At 51.6% G+C, this 21,492-nt stretch overlaps 1 protein-coding gene across 2 annotated transcripts in view; it reads left to right on the top strand.

Moving 5' to 3' along the window:
• Positions 1 to 21,492, top strand: part of ZDHHC5 (zDHHC palmitoyltransferase 5) — a 41,972-nt gene that overhangs the window by 12,401 nt on the left and 8,079 nt on the right. Inside the window, exons 2-7 of one of the 2 annotated variants that reach the window (XM_048852879.2) lie at positions 491 to 1,898; positions 17,547 to 17,668; positions 18,268 to 18,425; positions 19,290 to 19,462; positions 19,717 to 19,819; positions 19,932 to 20,023. In XM_048852879.2, coding sequence (XP_048708836.1) covers positions 1,795 to 1,898; positions 17,547 to 17,668; positions 18,268 to 18,425; positions 19,290 to 19,462; positions 19,717 to 19,819; positions 19,932 to 20,023 — 752 coding nt within the window. In that variant the 5' untranslated portion in view covers positions 491 to 1,794. Of the gene's footprint in view, positions 1 to 490; positions 1,899 to 17,546; positions 17,669 to 18,267; positions 18,426 to 19,289; positions 19,463 to 19,716; positions 19,820 to 19,931; positions 20,024 to 21,492 lie in introns of those variants that run through there. The other variant, XM_048852880.2, reaches the window with a different exon arrangement.

Raw genomic sequence — 21,492 nt, 5'->3', positions numbered from 1 at the left:
TTTCTGCTCTGTCATTGACTCCTGTGGTCTGGGACAAGTTGCTCAACTTTTGAGCCTCAGTTTTCTTAACAATAAAATGAGGATAATACTTACCTGAAACTGCTTAGTTAGTGAATGACTGTGAAGCTCCTTGAGCATGGAAAGTGATGTTGAAGACCAAAAGTGTGAGTATTTATTAACTAAAAATAACAGTTTATCTCTCAGTGAGAGTTATGTATCCTTATCCCAATTATGCAGATGTAGAAACTGAGTCTCAGAGATATTAAGTGACATGCCTAAGCCCGTAGAGTGAGTCTGTGTCAGAGTTGGCTGAGAACTCAACATCTCTTGATCCCCAGCCTAGTTCTAAGACCTCTAGTCCATGTCTTCCTCTTCACACTAATGCTTATACAGTACCTTGAAGGTGCAGAGTGCATTATTAATATTAAATATATGTTAAATGATTATTTTTCCTGAATTCCCATGTTAATTTGATTTTTTTTTCTTCTAGATAAAGTGTGGAGTTCCAGATGTCAAGTTTTAATTATTTTATATGTTTTTTTTAAACAAATATGGATTGAGGAATGGTTTTCTATGCGAGAGGGAGGTGAAAATGGAGCAGCTTGGAACAGACTTAGATACCCAGGCCATGGGTGAGAAGGGCCCAGTCATCATTGTTTTAATTATCAGTTGCATTCTGCAGTTTTAACAGAATTGTCTGAAAACCTTCAAGTCTTACCTCATCTGCCCAGGATTTTGTGGACACCATCACTACAGAAAGGATTTGAAATTCAATTTTGTTCATAAAAACCAAGTGGAAGCTAGAGTTCTGAGTGTCATACAAAAGGGAACAAATAGGAAGAAGACGAAAACACACATGCCAACTGACTTCACCCTCCAACCCCCCCCTTTCAAAGAAAAGGATTTACAGCTCAACCTCGCACCAGCTGTTACCCGGCTTTAGCCGTCAAGAGAGAAATAAATAAAATTAAACAACCACCGCTAGCCAGCCTCAGATCCTGGTGAAATCAGGGAGTGTGTTTCTGCAACTGCCTCGGGTGAGGGGGAGGAGAGGGCCAAGCAGTGTGAGGAAGACAAGCACATTGTTTCAGGATAACCCCATCCACCTGAGCGGTGACTGAAGGGGACTGCTGGACACCAGGAAGAGATTAAAAAGGAAAAGGAGAGGAGGCTTCTTTGGGATTTTGGTGTGGGTTTTTTCAAAGAAATCTAATGGCGGCCTGTTTCTGAGTTGGCCACCTTTCCTGGAGCACTCACCAGAGTGGAAAAGACTTCCTCAGTTTGGCTTCCCTCCATTTGCTGCAGAGTCTGCAACTTCCATTTGCCACTTTCCCCACCCTAACTTATAAAATCTCTTTGAAGCCAGCCTTTGCCACAAGCTGCTTGGGGAGGTGCTTCTTGCACCTGGAGTTTGGCTGCTCCCAGCTGTCGTGTTCCAGCAGTAGTTTAAATTGGAATTCAGTTTCCCATTTTATTTTTTAAATCTCCTTCCATACATCCCCAAACTCTCAGGGGGCAGTGTGGAATCCCTTGGCTGTGTTCTTGGGCCTCTCCCTTCAAGGATCTGTGTGGATCCTTCTTCTGGATTGTTTCCTTCTGCTCCATTTGGAACACGCTCTAAGTATATTTCAGGAAGTTGGGTAACTGCTTACCCCCACGACTTCTCCCTCCCATCTTCTCCCTCTGCCCCCCTCCTTCTCCCTTCTAAAGGTCCCCTCCCCCTTTTCGTGTCCATTCTGACTCCAGTTGGGCCTGGGCTATGCTGCAGGGCAGATCACCCACCAGAGCTCCAACATGCCAGCAGCATCTGGAAAGAGATTCAAACCCAGCAAATACGTCCCAGTCTCAGCTGCTGCCATCTTCCTAGTGGGAGCCACCACCCTCTTCTTTGCCTTCACGTGAGTTACAAATAGTTTGCCAGGTATGGGGAGCTGGGCCTGCTGACAAAGTGACTCGGGGCTACCTAAGACATCAAATTGGCGCCATACTCTACTGTGACTGAGTGTGGAGGTCAAATCTGGGCAGGGGGAGAGGTGAGGTGACTTGATACAGGAGTTAATCTCTTGTCAGGAGCCTGCTGAAGAGATGAGAGGGGATGCTGCCTTTTCGAATCTAAAGTCTGGGCTCTGCAATTGTGCTTTTAAGTGTCAGAGTGGCCCCCAAGCAGCCCCACCACCTAAACTGGGTTCAGATATATTTTACTTGGCTTTTCCAGTCAAGATGAGGAAATGGCATACACTGAATCCTATCCAGTTGCCAGAGCAAGGTGCCTTGTAGCTGTTGAGCCACAATTCTCAGCTTCTTGCTGTCTTTGTACATTTGGAATAACACACAAGCCTTAGCCCAGGAGCCTTAGCCCTGTGTGTGAATAGTGGCCCCATGTGACCTCTGTATCTGTGATGAATCTGGAAGAGTTTTCAGTATTGGGGATAACCAAAGCCACAAGCAGTTTGTTGGATCCGGGAAAGATGGTAGGAGTGTATGTATAATAATTATTTAGAGAGTTAACAGAATTGACTTGGAAGATACAAGGGAAAGTCCAAGGAGTAATGCCCTTTGACTCCCACACAGCCCCTCCCCATCTGGTTCACTCACTGCAGTTAATCTCAGATTTTACCCAAGAGTGGTCTGAGGGGTTCAGTATCTCTGGAATGGGACTTGATTTACCTGTGGGATTGGGGAATAATCATGCCAGGGGTTGATGAGTAAGGGTGGTGGTAAATAATCATGCTGGATACTGTTAGGCATGGGAGAGCATTGAGATATAATAGTGTGGTTGGTGTGACAGGGCTAGGGGGATGACTGTGCCAGTCAGTGATGTTACAGGAGACTCATGCCCCATATTCACCCCTCAGCTGTGAGGGGCTTTATATTGTGGTGGGCATCGACCTCTTTTTCTGGTGGGGTAAGTTTTTCTGGGGTAGGATTCTTTTTCATCCTCATTTGGGGGCAGAGTTCTGGATTCAGTGGCAAGCAGACAGAATAAGACCTCAAGGCCTGGGAAGGACCCAACTTATGTGAGTTGTTGCTGTTCCCATCTCATCCTCCCATTCTTGGAAAAGTATCTTGATTCCAAGCTGTGAGAGTTAGAACCGGCTCTGCACTGAATAGCTCAGGTGCCCTTGATCTTTAAGACTCTGCATATTATACACTGCATATAGGGTGTGGCTGTGGCTCTTCTAAATTCTAGGGTATGCAGGAACTCCAGACCTCAGTGAATGAGAGAGTCTCTCTAATTCCATTCAGTAAAATAGCAGTACACATGTGACTTCTGAGGAATTAAAGCTAGCACAGTGAGTGGGGAAGAGGGAATGATTTATGTGCTGGAGAGGCTCATTGTCAAAGCAATGAGATGTTGCCTCTTTGCTGAAACCCCTATACTATTGAAGCTTGGAGTTTTCTCTCCAGCGCCTGCTGGTAACATGTGAGGGGTTCTGGGAGTGTTAGAATTATCCCAGTACTGTATTAGAAATATCCTGATTTTTGATGTGAAGTGAAATTTTGCCAGCGTTAGGGTTTGGTCTTATTGTAGAGGGGAGGAGGAAAGTGCATTGCGTGCTCAGATGCCCACTTATTTTAGGGTGGACTTCTTAGTTCAGCTCCCTCTGGTTGGCCAGCTGGCTCCATCTCTGGCTTTAATCTTGCTGAGACTTGAGAATGGCTCCTTCTCTCTTTCAACCTCTATGGAGTGGGGGAAGTGGTTGTGAAGCTTCAGCCACTGAGCAAAGATTAATCAGGTACTCAGGATAGACAGGGCTCGAACGTACCAAATATAGACTAGTCAAGACTGATGCAAAAGAGACGTGACCCTTTAGAACCTACCCAACTCCAGTGGAGTCAACTGTCAATCAAGCTCTTCTTCCCCTCCCTGCCTGGGTGGATGCTGCCCTTCCTCTTTAGGGATCTCTCCTCTTCCTAGTGCCTCTCAAACACTAGCTGCTCTGATGTCTGGTCTTTGTGGAGCACATCTACCAGATGGAATGAGTGAGGAGCAGCAGGATGCTCTTGCCTCTGAGAACGGAGGGGCAGCTGAGAAATTCAGTTCGCTCAGTTCATGAGTTGACTTGCCATTGCTGAGAGTCTTTTATTAAGCCTTGGGCAAGAATTTTTCCTGCTGGGTGTTATTGCCTGAACCCTAGCTTTGAACTGGAGGAGCCACTAATATTGGCTGGCAAAGGGATTGATTAGTATTGGGCGGTGGGTGGAGCTCCACTTTGGGGAGACTAGCCCCCGGCTCCACCCCTTCCACCTCCCAGAGGCCAGAGCCCTGGGCCCCCCAGCAGCTGGAGTCCTGAGACTCCGCCCCCCCATGGCCCCAAGACCCCCTGCCCTGCCCCCTGCAGCTTGAGTCCTGAGGCCCCCTCTGCAGTCAGAGCCCCCCGCACACACACACACTGCCAGAGGAGGCCCAGACCAGCCAGAGCCCTGAACCCCCCAACCTGCTCAGAGGAGCCCCAGGCTGGCCAGAGCCCCCATAGCTGTGCCTCCCCTCCGGAGACCCCAAGCCGCCCTGCAAAAATTGAAAACCTCTTCTCTCTTCTGGAAGAAGAACCTGAGGTTTTGCTATGCACCATGGAGGTTCTGGGGCGGTTGAGGATGCAGTATGTTACTCAGCATCCTGGGTTCATCAGTAATCTCCCTGGAGATTACTGATGAACCCAGGAAGCTGAATAGCGCACAGTGTCTCCACAGCCGTCCCGGAACCTGCACAGGGCATAATAAAAAGCAAAAATTTCTCTCACCAAACCCGCAACCTGGGTCCCACAGCGGCGGCTGCACTAGGGGAGGCAGAGCCTGCCCTGGCCTATTATACCCGCCGCCCATGGTGCTGTGGGGGTGGGGGGGGGACACTTTATCTAAAGTGTTGATTGTTCAGTAGGAGAGTGAAAAGAGAAGGGCAGGGCATGTTTTTTTTTCCTCGCTTACTATTTCATCATAAAGCTGTTGAGTTGAAAGGGCGTTTGGAGAGTATCGAAGGATGATGTATCTAGATAGGAAGGGTAGTGCTGGTTTGATTGCTCCCAAGTGTGATTTGGGGTGACTGACATTTTGTCCGGTAGCCCTCAGAATTCCCAGCACAGGAACTCAAGGCATCTATTTAATCAGACATGCTTTAGTATATCCACTTTGACTCCAGTGCTGAGGAGTGAAAGGAGGACAACACTCTTGCCATTTTGGGATGTAAAATATCATTCCCCTGACAAGTAAATTGATTGATGGTGCCAGCCTGGTCATGTAGCAGTGTGTACAAAATGGGGAAAGAATTGGGGGTTGCACCCCAGATTTATACACTTTCCGTGAGCTGTCATTCATGGCATTTCCATACTGGAGTAAGATGCACAGTCCGTTTTCCTCATCATTGTGATGTGCAGCATCTCACAGTGGTGAAGAAGAGTGTAAATGTATGAGAAAAGGGGGTAGTTCCCACCAATCTGTGAGCCAGCAGCTGGACGGTTGTGAAAAATCACTGAGTATGAGGGTGAGCTCCCCTCTCCCACTAGATCTTCTTATCACAGGGCTGCAAGCTGCAAAGCCTTGTTGCAATTACTTAAAAACCTGCACTGTTGAGCAGGTTTGTTCAGGATGGAAATACCTGGGCAGAGTCATTTAATTGTAGGTCAGCTGAAGTTGTTTAAGTTACTTTACAGCATCAGATTAAAACTCAAAGCACTGCCAGGCAGGAGCACAGCCCAGAGAGGCCAAAACATTGCCAGTCAGATTATTGAGGGCTATGTTATATTGTTTCCTTCAGCTTGGAAACTGAGTCCCTTCTTGAGCCTTTTTTCTACAGACAGGTCCCCTCCCCTTGCAGCTGCGCTGTGGAGCTCGCAGCCCCGTTGCCCAGAGTGGGAGTGGGGTAGAAAGGAACATAAGGCTGCAAATCTGATTTTACTTTCACTTGATAACAGTTCTTGAGATTGAATCATTGTCCTTGTATTTTCCCTCCTCTGTCACTTGTGAGCCACCTGTTTGTGGCTACAGACAGGTCCCCTCCCCTTCATGGTTTCCCTGGAAAGTGACAGCAGCAATCAGGAGACACTGGTGCAAGCCTGGTATGTTTCAGTCTGCTCTCTCCACAGCCTGTGGTCGGATATGGGAGCAGCCCAGTCCCAAACTGCCTCCAGTAGGATTGCTCACTAGGGCTGTCTTGTTTTTTTGCAGGGTTGCTTACAAGGGCTGTGCTGCTGGCACTGGTCCTAAAGCATTTGATTTGGAAAACAAAACACACATAGTTACATGGAGTTAAACTGAAGAGAGATGAAGAGAAAGAAGTAGGTTCCATGTAAAGACTTGCAGGCCCCTCGTTGGCCTGTGATAACATTCCTCAGCAATGGGGTGTGAGAATCGGACTGGTGCTTGGGTTTCTATTTACTCTGCCTGGATGGCTATCTTTGAAGACTTCATAATTTTGTGGCCCATGTGGATCCTTCCCTGCATCTTTCCAACATGTAATCTGTGCTGCCCATTAGTCCATCTGAGACCTGACATAGGATTTACGTGCCTAAGTCAAGAAGTCCATTTTAATGTATGGACTTAGTTAGCAGAGGTATCAAGTCACATAATATGGTTTAAACTAATTAGGGCCGTCGGCCACTGTTGGGACAAAGCTGAGAAAACAGCATTGGCTTGAATGAGAATAAAGAACGAAGTGGGCTATGTCCCCCATTCAAGGAGGAAGAAGCTGTGAATTTGTATTGCGGTTTTCTCCTGAACATTTCATATCATTTAGGACAGAGAAAGCCCTTTGGGTCCATTTCTCTCCCCACTGCCTTCACACCCTTCCAGGCCTGCTCCCCTGAGTTTCAGTAAATCTAGTTTTCGCTGTCTTTCCCCTTTGAAGACAATTTGGCCATCTATATAATCTCACCTTTCACAGAGGTTTCTTAATGTACAGCTGCTATTTGTCCCTTTGCTCAAATTCCTCCCCAAATTCCTAGCTGCCCTCTTTCCAGCTCCCTGATTAAGCCAGTTAAGTTGCAGCACAATTTCCCACTTCCCCAAACAAGCTGCCATCTCTTATGTTTTAGTCCAGGGGTGAGCAAACTTTTTGGCCTGAGGGCCACATCGGGGTTCTGAAACTGTGTGGAGGGCCGGGTAGGGAAGGCTGTGCCTCCCAAAACAGCATAACCCCCCCATCTGCCCCCTCCCACTTCCTGCCCCCTGACTGCCCCCCTCAGAACCTCCGACCCATCCAACCCCACCTGCTCCTTGTCCCCTGACCATCCCTTCCCGGGACCCCCCGCCCCTAACCAACCCCCCCATCCAACCCCCCCTGTCCCCTGACTGCCCCCACCCCTGTCCACACCTCTGCCCCCTGACAGGCCCCCCGGGACTCCCACGCCTATCCAACCCCGTCTGTTCTCCTCTCCAACCCCCCCCCCATCCTCTGCCCCATCCCTGTCCCCTGACTGCCCCCCCCCCACCTGGAACCCCCTGCCCCTTATCCAACCTCCCCACCCCTTACCAGGCTGCTCAGAACAGCAGGACTTGCAGCAGCGCTGCCCAGACAGAGCCTGCCACACTGCCCGGCAGGAGCTCACAGCCCCATTGCTCAGAGCTGAGGCTGCAGAGGAGGGGGGAGGGGAGGGGCTGGGGGCTAACCTCCCTGGCTGGGAGCTCAAGGGCCAGGCAGGATGGTCCTGCGGGCCGAATGTGGCTCACGGGCTGTAGTTTGGCCACCTCTGTTTTAGTCTGTACCAAAAAAAGCAGCCAGTGGCTGCTAACCCCTCATTCCCCGTCCTCCTTCAGTCACCCCAATCCTTTTCCTTATGGGCATTCTGCAGCCAGAAAGGCACCATCCAAATGCAAGGATGGGTTTGAATTTTCAGCTTGCTGTATAGTACTTGTAGTTTGAAAGCATTGGAAAGTCAGGTACCTTGAAAAGCACTATCTCAGGAGATATGAAATGGAATATAGTCTTTTGCACTGATGGCTGCAGCTCCATTTCAGTCAGGGGGATGGTGACTAGGGTATGGATTCTCTCTCCTGCCTTTGGGGCCCCAGCCAAACCTGTACCAGATCAGTAGTGATGGAAATTCATCTGCTCACAGCCATTTGGTTCCTATTTGAAATGAGTTGAAGAGTGTGTGGGTTGCAGGGGTGGCTATCAGCCCGTGTTCTTGTTGTCTCTTTCTTTACAATGAACCTATTCCTATGATACTTGAGTTCCTTACATGTTTGTTAAAGTGAACATGCACATCTCTTCTTTTCACTTGGTTTATTGGAGGCATTTTGGTGGCATTATTCTGGGTTGTTTTATAGTGGATCTTTTATTTTGTTTTGAAGGTGCTGAGATTTATGGTCACACTGATCTCTCTTGATTTCTTTGAGCTTTCCTGATTACAGAGAAGGCTCAGTCTCTGACAGTCACATGAGTCCATATCACAAAAACTGCTGACATTGATTTTTCCATTTGTCAATCTCAGCTGAGAATCCAAGGAATGAATGGGCCATGGAAACCTAACTTCCCTTTTCAGAGGAGGAAATGGGAGCTTACTCCTGCCCCATGGGGGTGGGTGGGCAATAGTGAAAGTAAAGCAGGAAGTGTGGAGTAGGGACACAGTGATCAGATTTGCCTGGACTTGGGTTGGAATTGGGGTGGGCTGTGGTATCAGGCCTTCCAGTGGGCCTGTCACAGGGAATCTGAGCAGAGAGTCCTAGCTGGATTGCACCCCTTGCAGTCATGACAAAATGCAACCAATCACATGGAGCTGGAGGGTTATTTGCAATGAGAGTATAGAGAGAAACTGGAAAGGCCAGGATATCACAGTTCAGCGCCATCACAGTTCAGCCTGGTGAATGTGATAATGCCAGCCGCATCTGCTCTTAACCATACAGAGGGAAAGGTCAGAATGCAGCACCGGAGTCAAACGTGGGGGGTTGTTTCCTGTGGAGTAATTGTCTCCCAGGAGGAAGTGAAATAGCCACTAGAAGAGGAAGAGGAGGGGGTTTTGGGGGTGGGATTGAGCCTGTGCTGTAACTGCTGTCTCTGGGGAGAGAGGAAGATCAGGCTGCATTAAAAAGCACGGTCTATTGAGTAACTGGCTTCTCCCAGTGTGACTAGCAGAGAAACCATCTATGCCTTAGCTCCCAAGGTATGACTCAGTTTGCCTGGTGGGCTGGAACTATTGAGTTTTCAAGCACTCTGTTGTTATCTACAGTAGAAAGACAAGCCTCAACAGCTCCTCTGGAAATCAGTTGATTTCTCTCTAAACATAAGAGCAAACCTCAGTTCCCTGGGATTCCGATGGTCACTGAGGCCGCTATGTGGAGAGCCCCACCTCCCGTGGTTTGGTGTAGGCTAAAGGAGCATGGAAACATTCACTGTCCTTGCTGCCTCTCCCTTGGCATGTTGTGATTCAGTGTGGGAAGTCCAGTCTACCTAGGAGCATGAAAGGCAGGAATGCATTGCCCTGTCTGTCTTCAAATAATGAGGCTTCCTTCCAGCATCAGCCTGGGCCTCTGCTCTGCGAGGAGCAAATGGTACCTGCCTAGAACTTCCTTATCTCTGGTGCTTGGAGGGTGGATCCTGGCACTGTTGCCCTTGAGGAAATCTCACTGTGCTGGGAAGCTGAGTGTGGGAATCCTGGCACTAGTACCTGGTATGCGAATCTTTCTTTGCTTGGAGAGTGAAGGCTGAAACAATTAGCTGGTAGGAACTACACATCAAAGTGCACTAGTGTCAGGCTTCACATTTCCTGGAAGAGTGGATTCCACACACCCAGAGCACTTAGAGGCTGGTAATGTGAATCCTGGTACTAGCACACTGGTGTGTAGGTTCCACAACATAAAGGCTGAGCATGTGAATGCTGCCATTAGTGCCCTGAGCATGGCTTCCACTGCCCGTGGGTGACCTGGAGGTGTGACTTGTGTCACTAGTGTGCTGTGGCTGCTGTTGTGCTTGGGAGCTGGAATTACAGGTCTTGCTGTGGCTGGAGTCAGGAACACTAGTCCCCTGGAGTGTGGATACTACAGATCTGGAAGAGGATTTTTTTTTTCCTTGTGGAATCTGGGTATCTCTGAGCTTTGGCTCAGATCCTAAACTCCTGCTCTGAAATCCCAGACTGCAATGGCTTTGAATCCCTGGCCTGCCGTTCTGGGTATAAAGTTCACTGTGTACCAAATGGTCTTGGTTTGGCAGCTTGCCTTCCTGGTGGGCTATAACTAGACCTGATATGGGTGCGTTTCCCCAGGACAGATAGGGGAGACTGGGGAGCTGGTGCTATGCAATCACTTTAGTTTTCTATGAACTACATGGAGAAGAATGTGTTATGGAGGCTCTGAACACCTAAAACTATTTTGGAATAGAATAAAAAGATTCCCCACTAAAGTGCTTGTTATGGGCACTCCAGACCCCAATCAGAGTAACTGCTGGAGTTAATCCCTCTGCTCCCTTTGCAGTTGGAGACTTGTTCCGTCAGAACTGTCATTGATTCTGATGCACTGGGATCGCTACTGGGGCTGAAGTCAGGCTGCTTTTGTTTTCTCACCCAGCTCGTTCTTGAGTGTTCATCACTGTCTCTTAGAAACTTGACTCTTTCCTCCTGAAATGTCCAGGGGAGGGAGTCCACTTTCCTCCTTGCTTGGGTTCGAATTTCCCCTCTGTACTGGAATGCTCAGTGTGGGGTTCTGCCATTCATTCCACTCAGGAACAGTACATCTGCCTGCTGGAAGACTGGTTACTTGCTTTGTTGGCATTGCAAGGGAGAGAGGAGACGGTTCTAGGTATAGCATAGGAGAGGAGGAAGAATGGCCAGATGCCCAGGGTGCCAATGAGATGAAGGTCGCTTTTGAGAGTGGATTGACACTGAAAGATGCAAGGTTTAAGGAGGAATTTGTCCAAACAAAAGGGGTGGTGATTAGGTGCCCAGGAAATAGCTCCAAGCATAAGGGGCAGCTTGGAAGCAGTGAGGAAGGAAGGTGGCTTGGGCAGGGGCTGAGCAGTGCAGAGCTTTGAAGGGAAAGACAGTGAGGGGGGAGTTAGGGAGGATTTGAGGGTTGATGTGATCTGAGCTGTGGCAGAAGAGGATTTTTAGCCACCCCAGGAAGGGTGTCCTTCAAAAGCGTGGTTGTGTTGCTCCTTGTCTACCTGCTCCTTGCAAGGCTTTTCCCATGCAGGGTGCCGCCTGGCTGGCTTCTGGAGTGCAGCTTCGTGTGCCATTCTGAATCACTGTGTAGGGAATCCCCCTGCCAGGAATGGAAAGGATTGAAAGCCACCCCTTCTACCCCACACACTTTTGGTTCCTTTCTGGTACTAGTATAATATTACTAAAACCTGGAGTCAGTGATGGTGTAAGGCTGCTTGGGCGCTCGCGGCACAGTCACACGCAAACCAAGCCTGATGCTGCTAGTCAGGCATGGAATGAACCTGCTAGGGGCGGGGTCGTGACACTCCAGGCTGCCTCAGTTTCACTTCACACAGCCTGCGTAGTACATCGTTCCCAGTCTCTGACTTGTGCATGATGGGCAGTACTTAGCTTTCTGTGGCTAACGGCTGTTCAGGTAGAAAGGAACCTAGGTTATGGCTCATTGCAAGAGGGGCTTGTTGGAGCAGAAAATGCCATCTGTAGCACCTCTGCCACCAAGAACTTTGAGAGTATTAGTGGATTTAGCCTTCTCCCTGCCCCCACCTCCCTGTGTGTGAGACTGACGGGGAAACCCAGAAGGAAGGTGATTTGCCGAAGATCACTTAGCAGGTCTGTGGCAGAGTGTGGGACAGCACCCAGGAGCAGGGCTCAAGCCATGCCAGAATGCTCCAGTACACTGTTTCAGCACCTTTTTTAGGAGCTGGAATGGCGTTCCAGTACTTCTGCTAATCCTGGTCCAGGCGGCTCCTTTCTCTCCTGGGTCGCAGAGCATCCTTTGAGCCAGCAGGTGCTGTGCCTGGATGGGGGTTGCTTGGTGGTGGGTCAGCAGTGAGGGAGCCAGGGATGCTGGAGCTAGGACCAGGCAAGGGAGCGCAAGGGACTGGAGCTGCTGGGAGCTCAGCAATGTTGGGAGCCAGGTAGCAGGGCCACCCAGATAGCGCATACCCTTGTGAGGAGAAGGAGCTGAGCACAGGTTATGGGGTAGGATGGGACATGCTCTTGGGGGAGTCTCCCCATGCTTCCCCCAAGTCCTCCTCTGCCCCATCTTACTTCTGGCTCCCCCCCCGCACCTCCCATTGTTGTGTGTTCTGTTCCAGCACTTCCTTTTGTTTACAACTCCAGCTGCCCAGGAGTCCTGACCAGTGTTCCCTCTAATTTTTTTTGTCCATGTGCAGAATTAATTTTGTTATGTGCACCAATATGGAGCTGATGTGTGACCCATCACCTTCATATTGGTGCACATAACAAAATTCATGTGGTGGGGCCGGGGATGTGGAGTTCACGGTGTGGGAGGGGGCTCAGAGCTGGGGCAGCATGTTGGGGTGGGGGGGATGAGGGCTCTGGTGGGGGAGGGGGTTCAGGGGGGGGCTCTGGCCTGGGGCAGAGGGTTGGGGTAGAGGAGGCATGGGCTCTGGGATGGGGCCGGGGATGAGGGGTTTGGGGCGTGGGCTCTGAGGTTGGGCTGGGGATGAGGGGTTTGGGGTGTGGACTCTGGGGTGGGGCTGTGGATGAGCAGTTTGGGGGTGCAGGCTGCCCTGGGGCTGTGGTGGGGAGAGAGAGGACTCCCCCCAGCCCTCTCTTGCTGCAGCAGCTCAGGGCGGGGGGAGAGGCACCTCTCCTTAGCTGCAGCAGCTTTGGCAGGCCTGGGCCAAGAGAGGGGCTCCTCTCCCCCAGCTGCGGGAAGTCTGGGGCATGTCCGTGTTGGGGCTGGGGGAGGGGCGCCTCTTGCAGCCCCGGCAGGTCTGCGCTGCTTTGAGGGAACGTAGGTCCTGACCCACAGTCCTGTGCACTCAACCCCTAGTCCCTCCCCATGCATTGCAGTTGCACTAGCCAAAGTTGCTGTCTGGTTCTCCTTCTCAGTGGGTGTCCCACTTCAGCTATAGCAGCTTTGGAGCCTCTCACCTTTTCAGAGGCAAAGGGCTGGAAGGCTTCTGCCTGTTCAGTCAGTGGTAGTCGCCATTTTCCCCACCCAGGCCAACCTGGGGGTGTGTGAAAGTGAGAGCCTGTTTGGTGGCAGAGTATATGGGGAGGGACACTGACCTGGATGCAGGCTCCCTTCCCATGGCCTGCCAGGAGAGAGTGAGGGGAATTAATTGGGTTAATTATCAGATGGGAAATGAGCAAGCCTGTCCCAACGCCTCCTCCAGCTGGGTGGGGCCACAAGCGCCTGCCTGCTCTCTAGCCATCTCTCCTTTCTCCCCACACCCTTATCTTCCTCTGCCTCCCTGCCCTTCTTTCATCTCTCTCCCACTGCTTAAAGCTGCATGCCAGGGCAGGTGTGTGCAGCAGCTCCTCCCTTGGCTTCCAGGACAGGGACATACTGTTTACCTCTCCCTTGCCTCTCTGCACATGGCTCTTCTTCCTTCCAGTCCATCCAGGCCACACTCTACCTGCTGGCAGCTCCCTGCCCTGCCAGGTACTCCCAGAACAGGCACCACTAACAGAGTGGGTGTGCAGGGACAGCATAGGCAGCAGCAGGGCCTGCTTCCCCCAGCAGTGTCTAACTCTAGCCCTGGGGTGATGAGAGACTCTTCAGTCTGTGGCCAGTCCAGCCATAGTCTCTCTGCTGAGACTACTAATGAGGAGGATTAAGTAAATGCTGGTGACTTTGGGATGGGAACATATGTCCATTGAGAAATGTACCAAGGCCCTCCCCAGTTCCCTTTGCACAAGCAGTACAAATGGCCGTGATGGTTCTGACTGCATCACTGCTTCAGCAGCATGATGGGAAACAAAAGTGGGATATGAACCTGAGGTGGGATTGAAACTGCTGCTCTGGAGGAGACAAGCTCCACAGCCCAATATCCCCTTCACTCCCCCTGTTGGTCTGGGGCTGGATTGGAATCGCTCCTCCACAACCCCATCTGTGACGATTTTGTGCCAGAGAGTCCCCTGAAGCTTAGACTGGATTGGAACTGATGCCCTAGAGCAGACAGACTGTGTCCAGTTCCCTGAGTCCCCCCCTCTTTCCCCCAGCCTGCCATCTAGTCTTTTCCCCCCGGCATCACTGGACTGCTTGCCTCTTGCTAGGCCTAGTCTGTTGATGTTGGCATTTGAACATACTCTTTCCCCTGTGCCATCTCATACTTTGGTTTTGGTTAACAGGCCCAGAGCCAGGGTTTGTATAGCATGTGCGGCGGCTGCTGCTGCTGCCGCCCCACTCCTGCCCTCCACTGGAGATTGTCTGTGCTCCCACCAACCTGCATGTGAGAGGATGGTTTAAAGTGGGCTTTTCTGTCCTAGCTGTCCCTTAAAGGGAATGTTAAATGACAGTGTTTGGCAGTGGAGGAGGGGCTGGAAGTGGAACAATGAGCAGTGGGGCAGGCCATCACTGCCCAATCTAGTGTGTGCCCCACAACTGCTGCCCCAGACTCTGAGGCTGCCATGGATTACCCCAGTCATGCCATATGTCATCCTGTACAGCCGGCCATGCGCTCTCATCTGTCTCTGTGCTCCTGCTGCCTAAATCACTCTGTATGTATTGCAGACTGCTCTGAGTTGGGGGGGAGAGGGACAGATGCTGCCCTAGATCTGTGGGATTAAACTCCCAGCCGCAAAGCAGATTAGGGTATTACACCGGCGCCTTCAAGGGGGAAGCCCACTGTCTCCTGAGCCCAAGCTCCTCCAAGGGAGGAGGAACGGTGATTCCCCTACCAGTGTGTACCATTTCTGACACACTCTCAGCATCCCTCCAAACCGTCCTGTGATTCTGGAGGAGCTGTTAGCCAGCCAGCCAAACACCCAGCAGTGTGTGGGGGTGAATCATAGAATCATAAAATATCAGGCTTGGAAGGGACCTCAGGAGGTCATCTAGTCCAACCCCCTGCTCAAAGCAGGACCAATCCCCAATTTTTGCCCCACATCCCTAAATGGCCCCCTCAAGGATTGAACTCACAACCCTGGGTTTAGCAGGCCAATGCTCAAACCACTGAGCTATCCCTGGGGGAGCTCTATATAGAATGAGGGGCACCTGAGCCCTGTCTCCCCCGTGGCACATCTCGCCCTCCCACACCATATGAGTTTTCCGGAGCTGGAGGGTGGGTGGTGGCATGTTTCTAAGGGATGTCACACCGGTAACATCACTTGCTCCGCAGTATGCAATCCTACTCTGTAGTGACTCCTGCTTTTCCAGTCATGCCTCTGCTTTGCCAGTGCACCTCAGGCTGGCTCCTGCTCTTTCAGTCCTGCCCCACCCTCATCAGCTCTGCCAGTCCACCTACATCCTGGCCTGCAGCACTGAGATGCACCTCAAGGTTTGTAGGAGCCCTTTGCTGTATGGGGTTTGGTTTATTCCAGTGGGTCTGGGTATCGTGGTGGGGATTCTGTAAATAAGGTTGGAACTCCCTTATCACTATCTGCCCTATTTTGACCTCCAACCAACCAGACTTAGCAATATCAGAGTATTAGTCATTGTGGATCTCAGACCCACCATCCATGACCGAGCTAGATTTTATTATTTGTATTACAGTAGCACATAAGGGCCCTGGACAGGGACAAGAGCACGAATGAACTAAGCACTGTACATTATTTATTAGGAGTATTTTGGTAGCACCTAGTAGCCCCAGCCATGGACCAGAGCACCATTGTGCTGGGTGCTGTATAATCACAGAAGAAAAAGGTGGGCCCTTCCCAGATGTCCACTCTGATTCCATTCTCCTTGCTACAGCTAGAGACCTTTTTCCTCCTGTACAGCCTAGATGTTCGTGACTTTCCTTTGTCCCCCTGAGGACTCTGGGGAGCAGACAATTAACTTCTTTGATCCCCCACATCCCAGTACAATAGGCACAAGGCAGAGTTAGGGCTGTTTGGGAGCTTTAACTGACTGTCCCAGTATTCAGACATACGGCTGTCTTTTTCACTTGGACATTCTCCTTGGGTTCTTTCTGCTAAGTAGCTGCTTTCCCCCCTGTAACCTGGTCTCCCTGCACATGTGGTGGCGGGGACATGTTTTTTTCTTGCAAGCTCTCTGTGTGTGGAGCTGTTGGTCACACTGGCTTGTCCTGTTTCTTTCCCTCGCTGTCTAGTTTGCCTTAATAAGTTGAGTCAGTCCTGCTTTTGGTTTGTCCAGGGCTCCATCTGTCTTAGGTACTTTTGTGGGCCCTATTCTTGTAGTGTCTCAGGCAGGGCAGTGCTATTATCCCCATTGTACAGATGGGGAACTAAGGTACAGAGAGGCCATATAACTTTCACAAGGTTACACAGGGAGTCTGTAGCAGAGCAGGGAATTGAACCCACCTCTCCTAAGTCTTAGGCTGGAGCCCAAACCGCTGGGCCATCCTTCCCTGAGTACAGACTCAGGGCATGGTGAGGTCCCACACAGCAAGATGGAACCATCATTTGCATGCTGGGGGATGACCATCTCATCCTCCAACATGGCTGAATTTGGAGGGGACATTTGTGATGGGGTGGAAGGGGAGGACTGTTTTTCACTCTCCCCTTCCAGTGGATTTTCCAAGCTGGTCAGAGGGGCCCAGCAGAATGTTTCCCTTATGTGCCCACTGCTAATCACTTCCCTTCCTGGACTCTCTGGGTTCCCCATGCCCAGCAACTGCTGTTCAGAGTGTGGAGAGTATGTGCTGCATTTCAAAGCCAGCTACTCTCAGGAGAGTAGGGAGAGGTTATGGGCATGAGTTTCTATACCAGCCAACTCAAGCAAGAGCTGGTGCCCAGTGGAACAAGGTTAGGATCTAGCCAGGGGACCTGTGGCCCAGAAGACTGGCCAGTCCTGTTGGGCATTGTTTCTGCTGGAGGGCCCAAGTGCCCCTTCTGTCCCAGAAGAGGGACCCAATCAGTTCTGTGTACACTAGTCTCCTAGTGCTGCTTATCTATTTGGCATACCCCAGCCCTGCTGAGAAGGCTGCAGGCAAGTTTCCAAGTGCACTGTTGTCCTCGCTGGCTCTTCTGGAGAGAACCAAGGGGAGTGGCCTGTTGTGGGAGAGAAGGGTTAATGGCTGTGTGTTGGGAATTCTTTGACTCCTGTGCAATATGGTTCCTAAGCTCCCCTGGGGAGTGTGAATCCCCTGCTCCAGTGTTTGCCCAGTGGGAAATATGACCCACCTATCGGGGGTAGAATGTGGACTTCCATTTTGGGACACTGCAAAGCACAGCAGGGACGGTTTGTCCAGTGCCCAGCACGTCCATCCCCTCACTCTGTCCTCTGCCCAACTGCTGCCGTACGGGGAAAGGATATTAAACACTACTCTTGCTGCCTTCAGACACAGGGTTGAGGGCAGGACTCTATCCTCACCCCTTTCCAGTTCTCAGCTCCAAACAGCATTGCCCGGAGTCCCTCCTTGGATAGATGAGTCTGAAGGGCTTCTCTTGGGGTTGCAGAATGCAGTTATTAGACTAAATTGGGGAGGTGCTGGTGGGAAGGGCTGGGGACGTCCTATCTAGAGTCCAATTAAGTCATGAGTCGAGGTGGTTTTGCATTGTCTCATCTCTTGTGTCTGTGTGCAGGTGCCCGGGGCTCAGCCTGTACATCTCCCCGATCATCCCCATCTACAATGCTGTTGTCTTCCTCTTTGTGCTGGCCAACTTCAGCATGGCCACCTTCATGGACCCGGGTATATTCCCACGAGGTGAGAGCTGTTCCCGCCTCAGTGCAGCCCAGGAAGTGTCTTGTCAGGAGCCAACTCTTTCCATGCTCTCCTGATGACGGGACCGGGCTGATACCCCAGATCTCCAGCTTCAGGGCATAAGGCTGACCACAGGGCTGAGGAAAGAACCTCTTTGCCCTGGTCATGTGGTATTGTGCTGGGACATGCATTGTGAGAGTTTTCCTTTTTCTGTCATCACTGGTATTGGTCGCTGTAGGAGCCAGCATTCTGGATCAGATGGACCAATGACCAAAACAGATAGAAATCCTGTATTCCTGGATCAGGTCCCTGAACCTCCCATGGGCAGCAGACATCTGAGAGACCCAGGCCTAGGAGAACCTCCCGATAGATGGTTCAATATTTGGGGCCCTCTAGACGGCCCCCATGCCTGCTCAGAATGCAGATTTGGGGATTTTCCTGTTAGGGGGTGGCTTAGGTGTCCAGCGCAACAGCATCAGGACAGCAAAGACTGGGGTTCTCAGAAGCTCTCCCAACTTTTGGGGGCAGGTAGCAGCCGGGTTTGCTCTGTGACTTCCCAGTGCTCTGACTTATTGCTCTGCTGGGTATTTCCTCTCCCTTAGCCGAGGAAGATGAGGACAAGGAGGATGACTTCAGAGCCCCACTCTACAAGACAGTGGAGATCAAGGGCATCCAGGTGCGCATGAAATGGTGTGCGACATGCCGCTTCTACCGGCCCCCGCGCTGCTCCCACTGCAGCGTCTGTGACAACTGTGTGGAGGTAAGGAACCACCGGCAGGGCAGGGTACAGGCTGGACTGCAGTGATCTGAGCTACTGCACCCGCAGCACCCTGTGTATTGCACAGCTCTTCATGCCAGTGGTCGTCCTGTGCTGTGCTTGGCTGCAGGACATGGAGGGTGCATCTGTCTGTGTTGTACTCTATTTGCCCTATGGCTTATGGGGTGAAGACCCCTAGAGGACAAGGGCATATTGTGCTCTGCTTCCCTGTGGCAGGTGGGTGGGAGAGTCTTGTGCTCTGATCACCACGAGGGTGAGAAGCTCAGACAGTGAGGGTCCTACGCTCTGATCCCAGGTAGATGGTCCTGCTCTGTGCTCTTCCTGGAGGGTGAGGAGCCATGGAAAGGGGTGGGGTGGAATAGCAATCCTGTGCTCCGCTCTCCCTGTGGGGGGAGGAGCTGTGCGGTGGGGTGGCAGGGCAGTCCTGTGCTCCGCTCTCCCTGTGGGGGGAGGAGCTGTGCGGTGGGGTGGCAGGGCAGTCCTGTGCTCCGCTGTCCCTGTGGGGGGAGGAGCTGTGTGGTGGGGTGGCAGGGCAGTCCTGTGCTCCGCTGTCCCTGTGGGGGGAGGAGCTGTGCGGTGGGGTGGCAGGGCAGTCCTGTGCTCCGCTGTCCCTGTGGGGGGAGGAGCTGTGAGGTGGGGTAGCAGGGCAGTCCTGTGCTCCACTCTCCCTGTGGGGGGAGGAGCTGTGCAGTGGGGTGGCAGGGCAGTCCTGTGCTCCGCTCTCCCTGCAGGGCAGGGAAGCCTGTGTTCTGCTTGCCCCATGGTACAGCTTAGCTAGTGCCTGTAGCCCTGTGCTGTTGAATGGAAGCCTCTGACTGTTTTCTCACCTTCCCTTGTAACTGGCAGGAGTTTGACCATCACTGCCCCTGGGTGAACAACTGCATTGGGCGGCGCAACTACCGTTACTTCTTCCTCTTCCTGCTCTCGCTTACCGTGCACATCATGGGCGTCTTCGGCTTTGGCCTGCTCTATGTCCTCTACCAGGTGGAAGAGCTCTCTGGGATCCGCATGGCCGTCACGTATCCTCCTCCCATCCCCACGGTGCAGTGAAATCCTGCCTAAAACAGCAGCCCAGACCAGGCGAGGGGGTGTCTCCCATGGGCATGGGGGTGCCGGGAGATGAGCATTGCAGGCTGGGGAAGGGATGTCTCCCAGTTGCATGGGGGTGCCAGGAGAAAAGCATTCCCAGTCGGGGCAGGAGGAGCAGTGGGGCTTGGAGCAGGGAGTGTATATGAGAACAGCACTGTGGTTGGTCCCTTGACTCTGCTGGCAGCATGGCTGTGATGTGCGTGGCTGGTTTGTTCTTCATTCCTGTAGCTGGCCTTACGGGATTCCATGTGGTGCTGGTAGCCAGGGGACGCACTACCAATGAACAGGTATGCACTCTGCAGGCTACAGGTGTTTGGAGGGTGGTGGGAGAGCAGTGGCTGGCCTCCCCTCCCTGCATCTCTATACTGGCTCCCCTGAATGGTTCTCTGTGTCTCACAGGTTACGGGTAAATTCCGGGGTGGCGTGAACCCCTTCACCAATGGCTGCTGTAAGAACGTCAGCCGTGTTCTCTGCAGTTCCCCAGCCCCCAGGTAAGTCTGTCCCATCTGCACAGGGAGATCTGAGCCAGCTCCTTGGTCCCGGGCCTGCTTAGCTGTTCTGGGAAGTAGATGTCCTCATGTGAGTGTCTGCTTCGCTACGGCAGGTCCCTGGTCCTCTGCTTTAAATCCAGACCTGCCCTCGGTGTTCAGCGTGGCCACCAGCATCCTGCTTATTGAGGCACTCACCTGGGGGAGCTGCATTCAGGGGAGCCTGCTGGCTTTGTGAGAGACTTAGATGTCCGCTGTAGAATTGTTTAGTGATTGGGGAACTGCATAGCTAAAAGCACCATCATTCAGGGCTTAGCATCATAGAGCGCATGGCTCTTCTCAACCCCCCCACCCCCCGTAGAGTTCCCTCTGGGGCATGCAGCTCCTTCCTGTAGGGTGCCAGGCAGGCAGGAGCAGTCTGCATGCATAGAATCATAGAATATCAGGGTTGGAAGGGACCTTAGGAGGTCATCTAGTCCAACCTCCTGCTCAAAGCAGGACCGATCCCCAACTAAATCATCCCAGCCAGGGCTTTGTCAAGCCTGACCTTAAAAACTTCTAAGGAAGGAGATCCCACCACCTCCCGAGGTAACACATTCCAGTGTTTCACCACCCTTGTAGTGAAAAAGTTTTTCCTAATATCCAACCTAAACCTTCCCCGCTGCAACTTGAGACCATTACTCCTTGTTCTGTCATCGGCTACCACTGAAAACAGTCTAGATCCATCTTCTTTGGAACCCCCTTTCAGGTAGTTGAAAGCAGCTATCAAATCCCCCCTCATTCTTCTCTTCTGCAGACTAAACAATCCCAGTTCCCTCAGCCTCTCCTCATAAGTCATGTGTTCCAGTCCTCTAATGATTTTTGTTGCCCTCCGCTGGACTCTTTCCAATTTTTCTTGTAGTGTGGGGCCCAAAACTGGACACAGTACTCCAGATGAGGCCTCACCAATGTCGAATAGAGGGGAACAATCACGTCCCTTGATCTGTTGGCAATGCCCCTACTTATACATCCTAAAATGCCATTGGCCTTCTTGTCAACAAGGGCACACTGTTGACTCATATCCAGCTTCTCGTCCACTGTAACCCCTAGGTCCTTTTCTGCAGAACTGCTGCCTAGCCATTCGGTCCCTGGTCTGTAGCGGTGCATGGGATTCTTCCATCCTAGGAGCAGGACTCTGCACTTGGCCTTGTTGAACCTCATCAGATTTCTTTTGGCCCAATCCTCTAATTTGTCTAGGGCCCTCTGTATCCTATCTCTACCGTCCAGCATATCTACCTCTCCTCCCAGTTTAGTGTCATCTGCAAACTTGCTGAGAGTGCAATCCACGCCATCCTCCAGATCATTTATGAAGATATTGAACAAAACCGGCCCGAGGACTGACCCTTGGGGCACTCCACTTGATACCGGCTGCCAACTAGACATGGAGCCATTGATCACTACCCGTTGAGCCCGACAATCTAGCCAACTTTCTA

The sequence above is a fragment of the Caretta caretta genome, chromosome 6 (genome assembly GCF_965140235.1).
Source record: "Caretta caretta isolate rCarCar2 chromosome 6, rCarCar1.hap1, whole genome shotgun sequence".
Lineage (NCBI taxonomy): Eukaryota > Metazoa > Chordata > Testudines > Cheloniidae > Caretta > Caretta caretta.
This window is presented reverse-complemented; position numbering and strand designations above follow the sequence as displayed.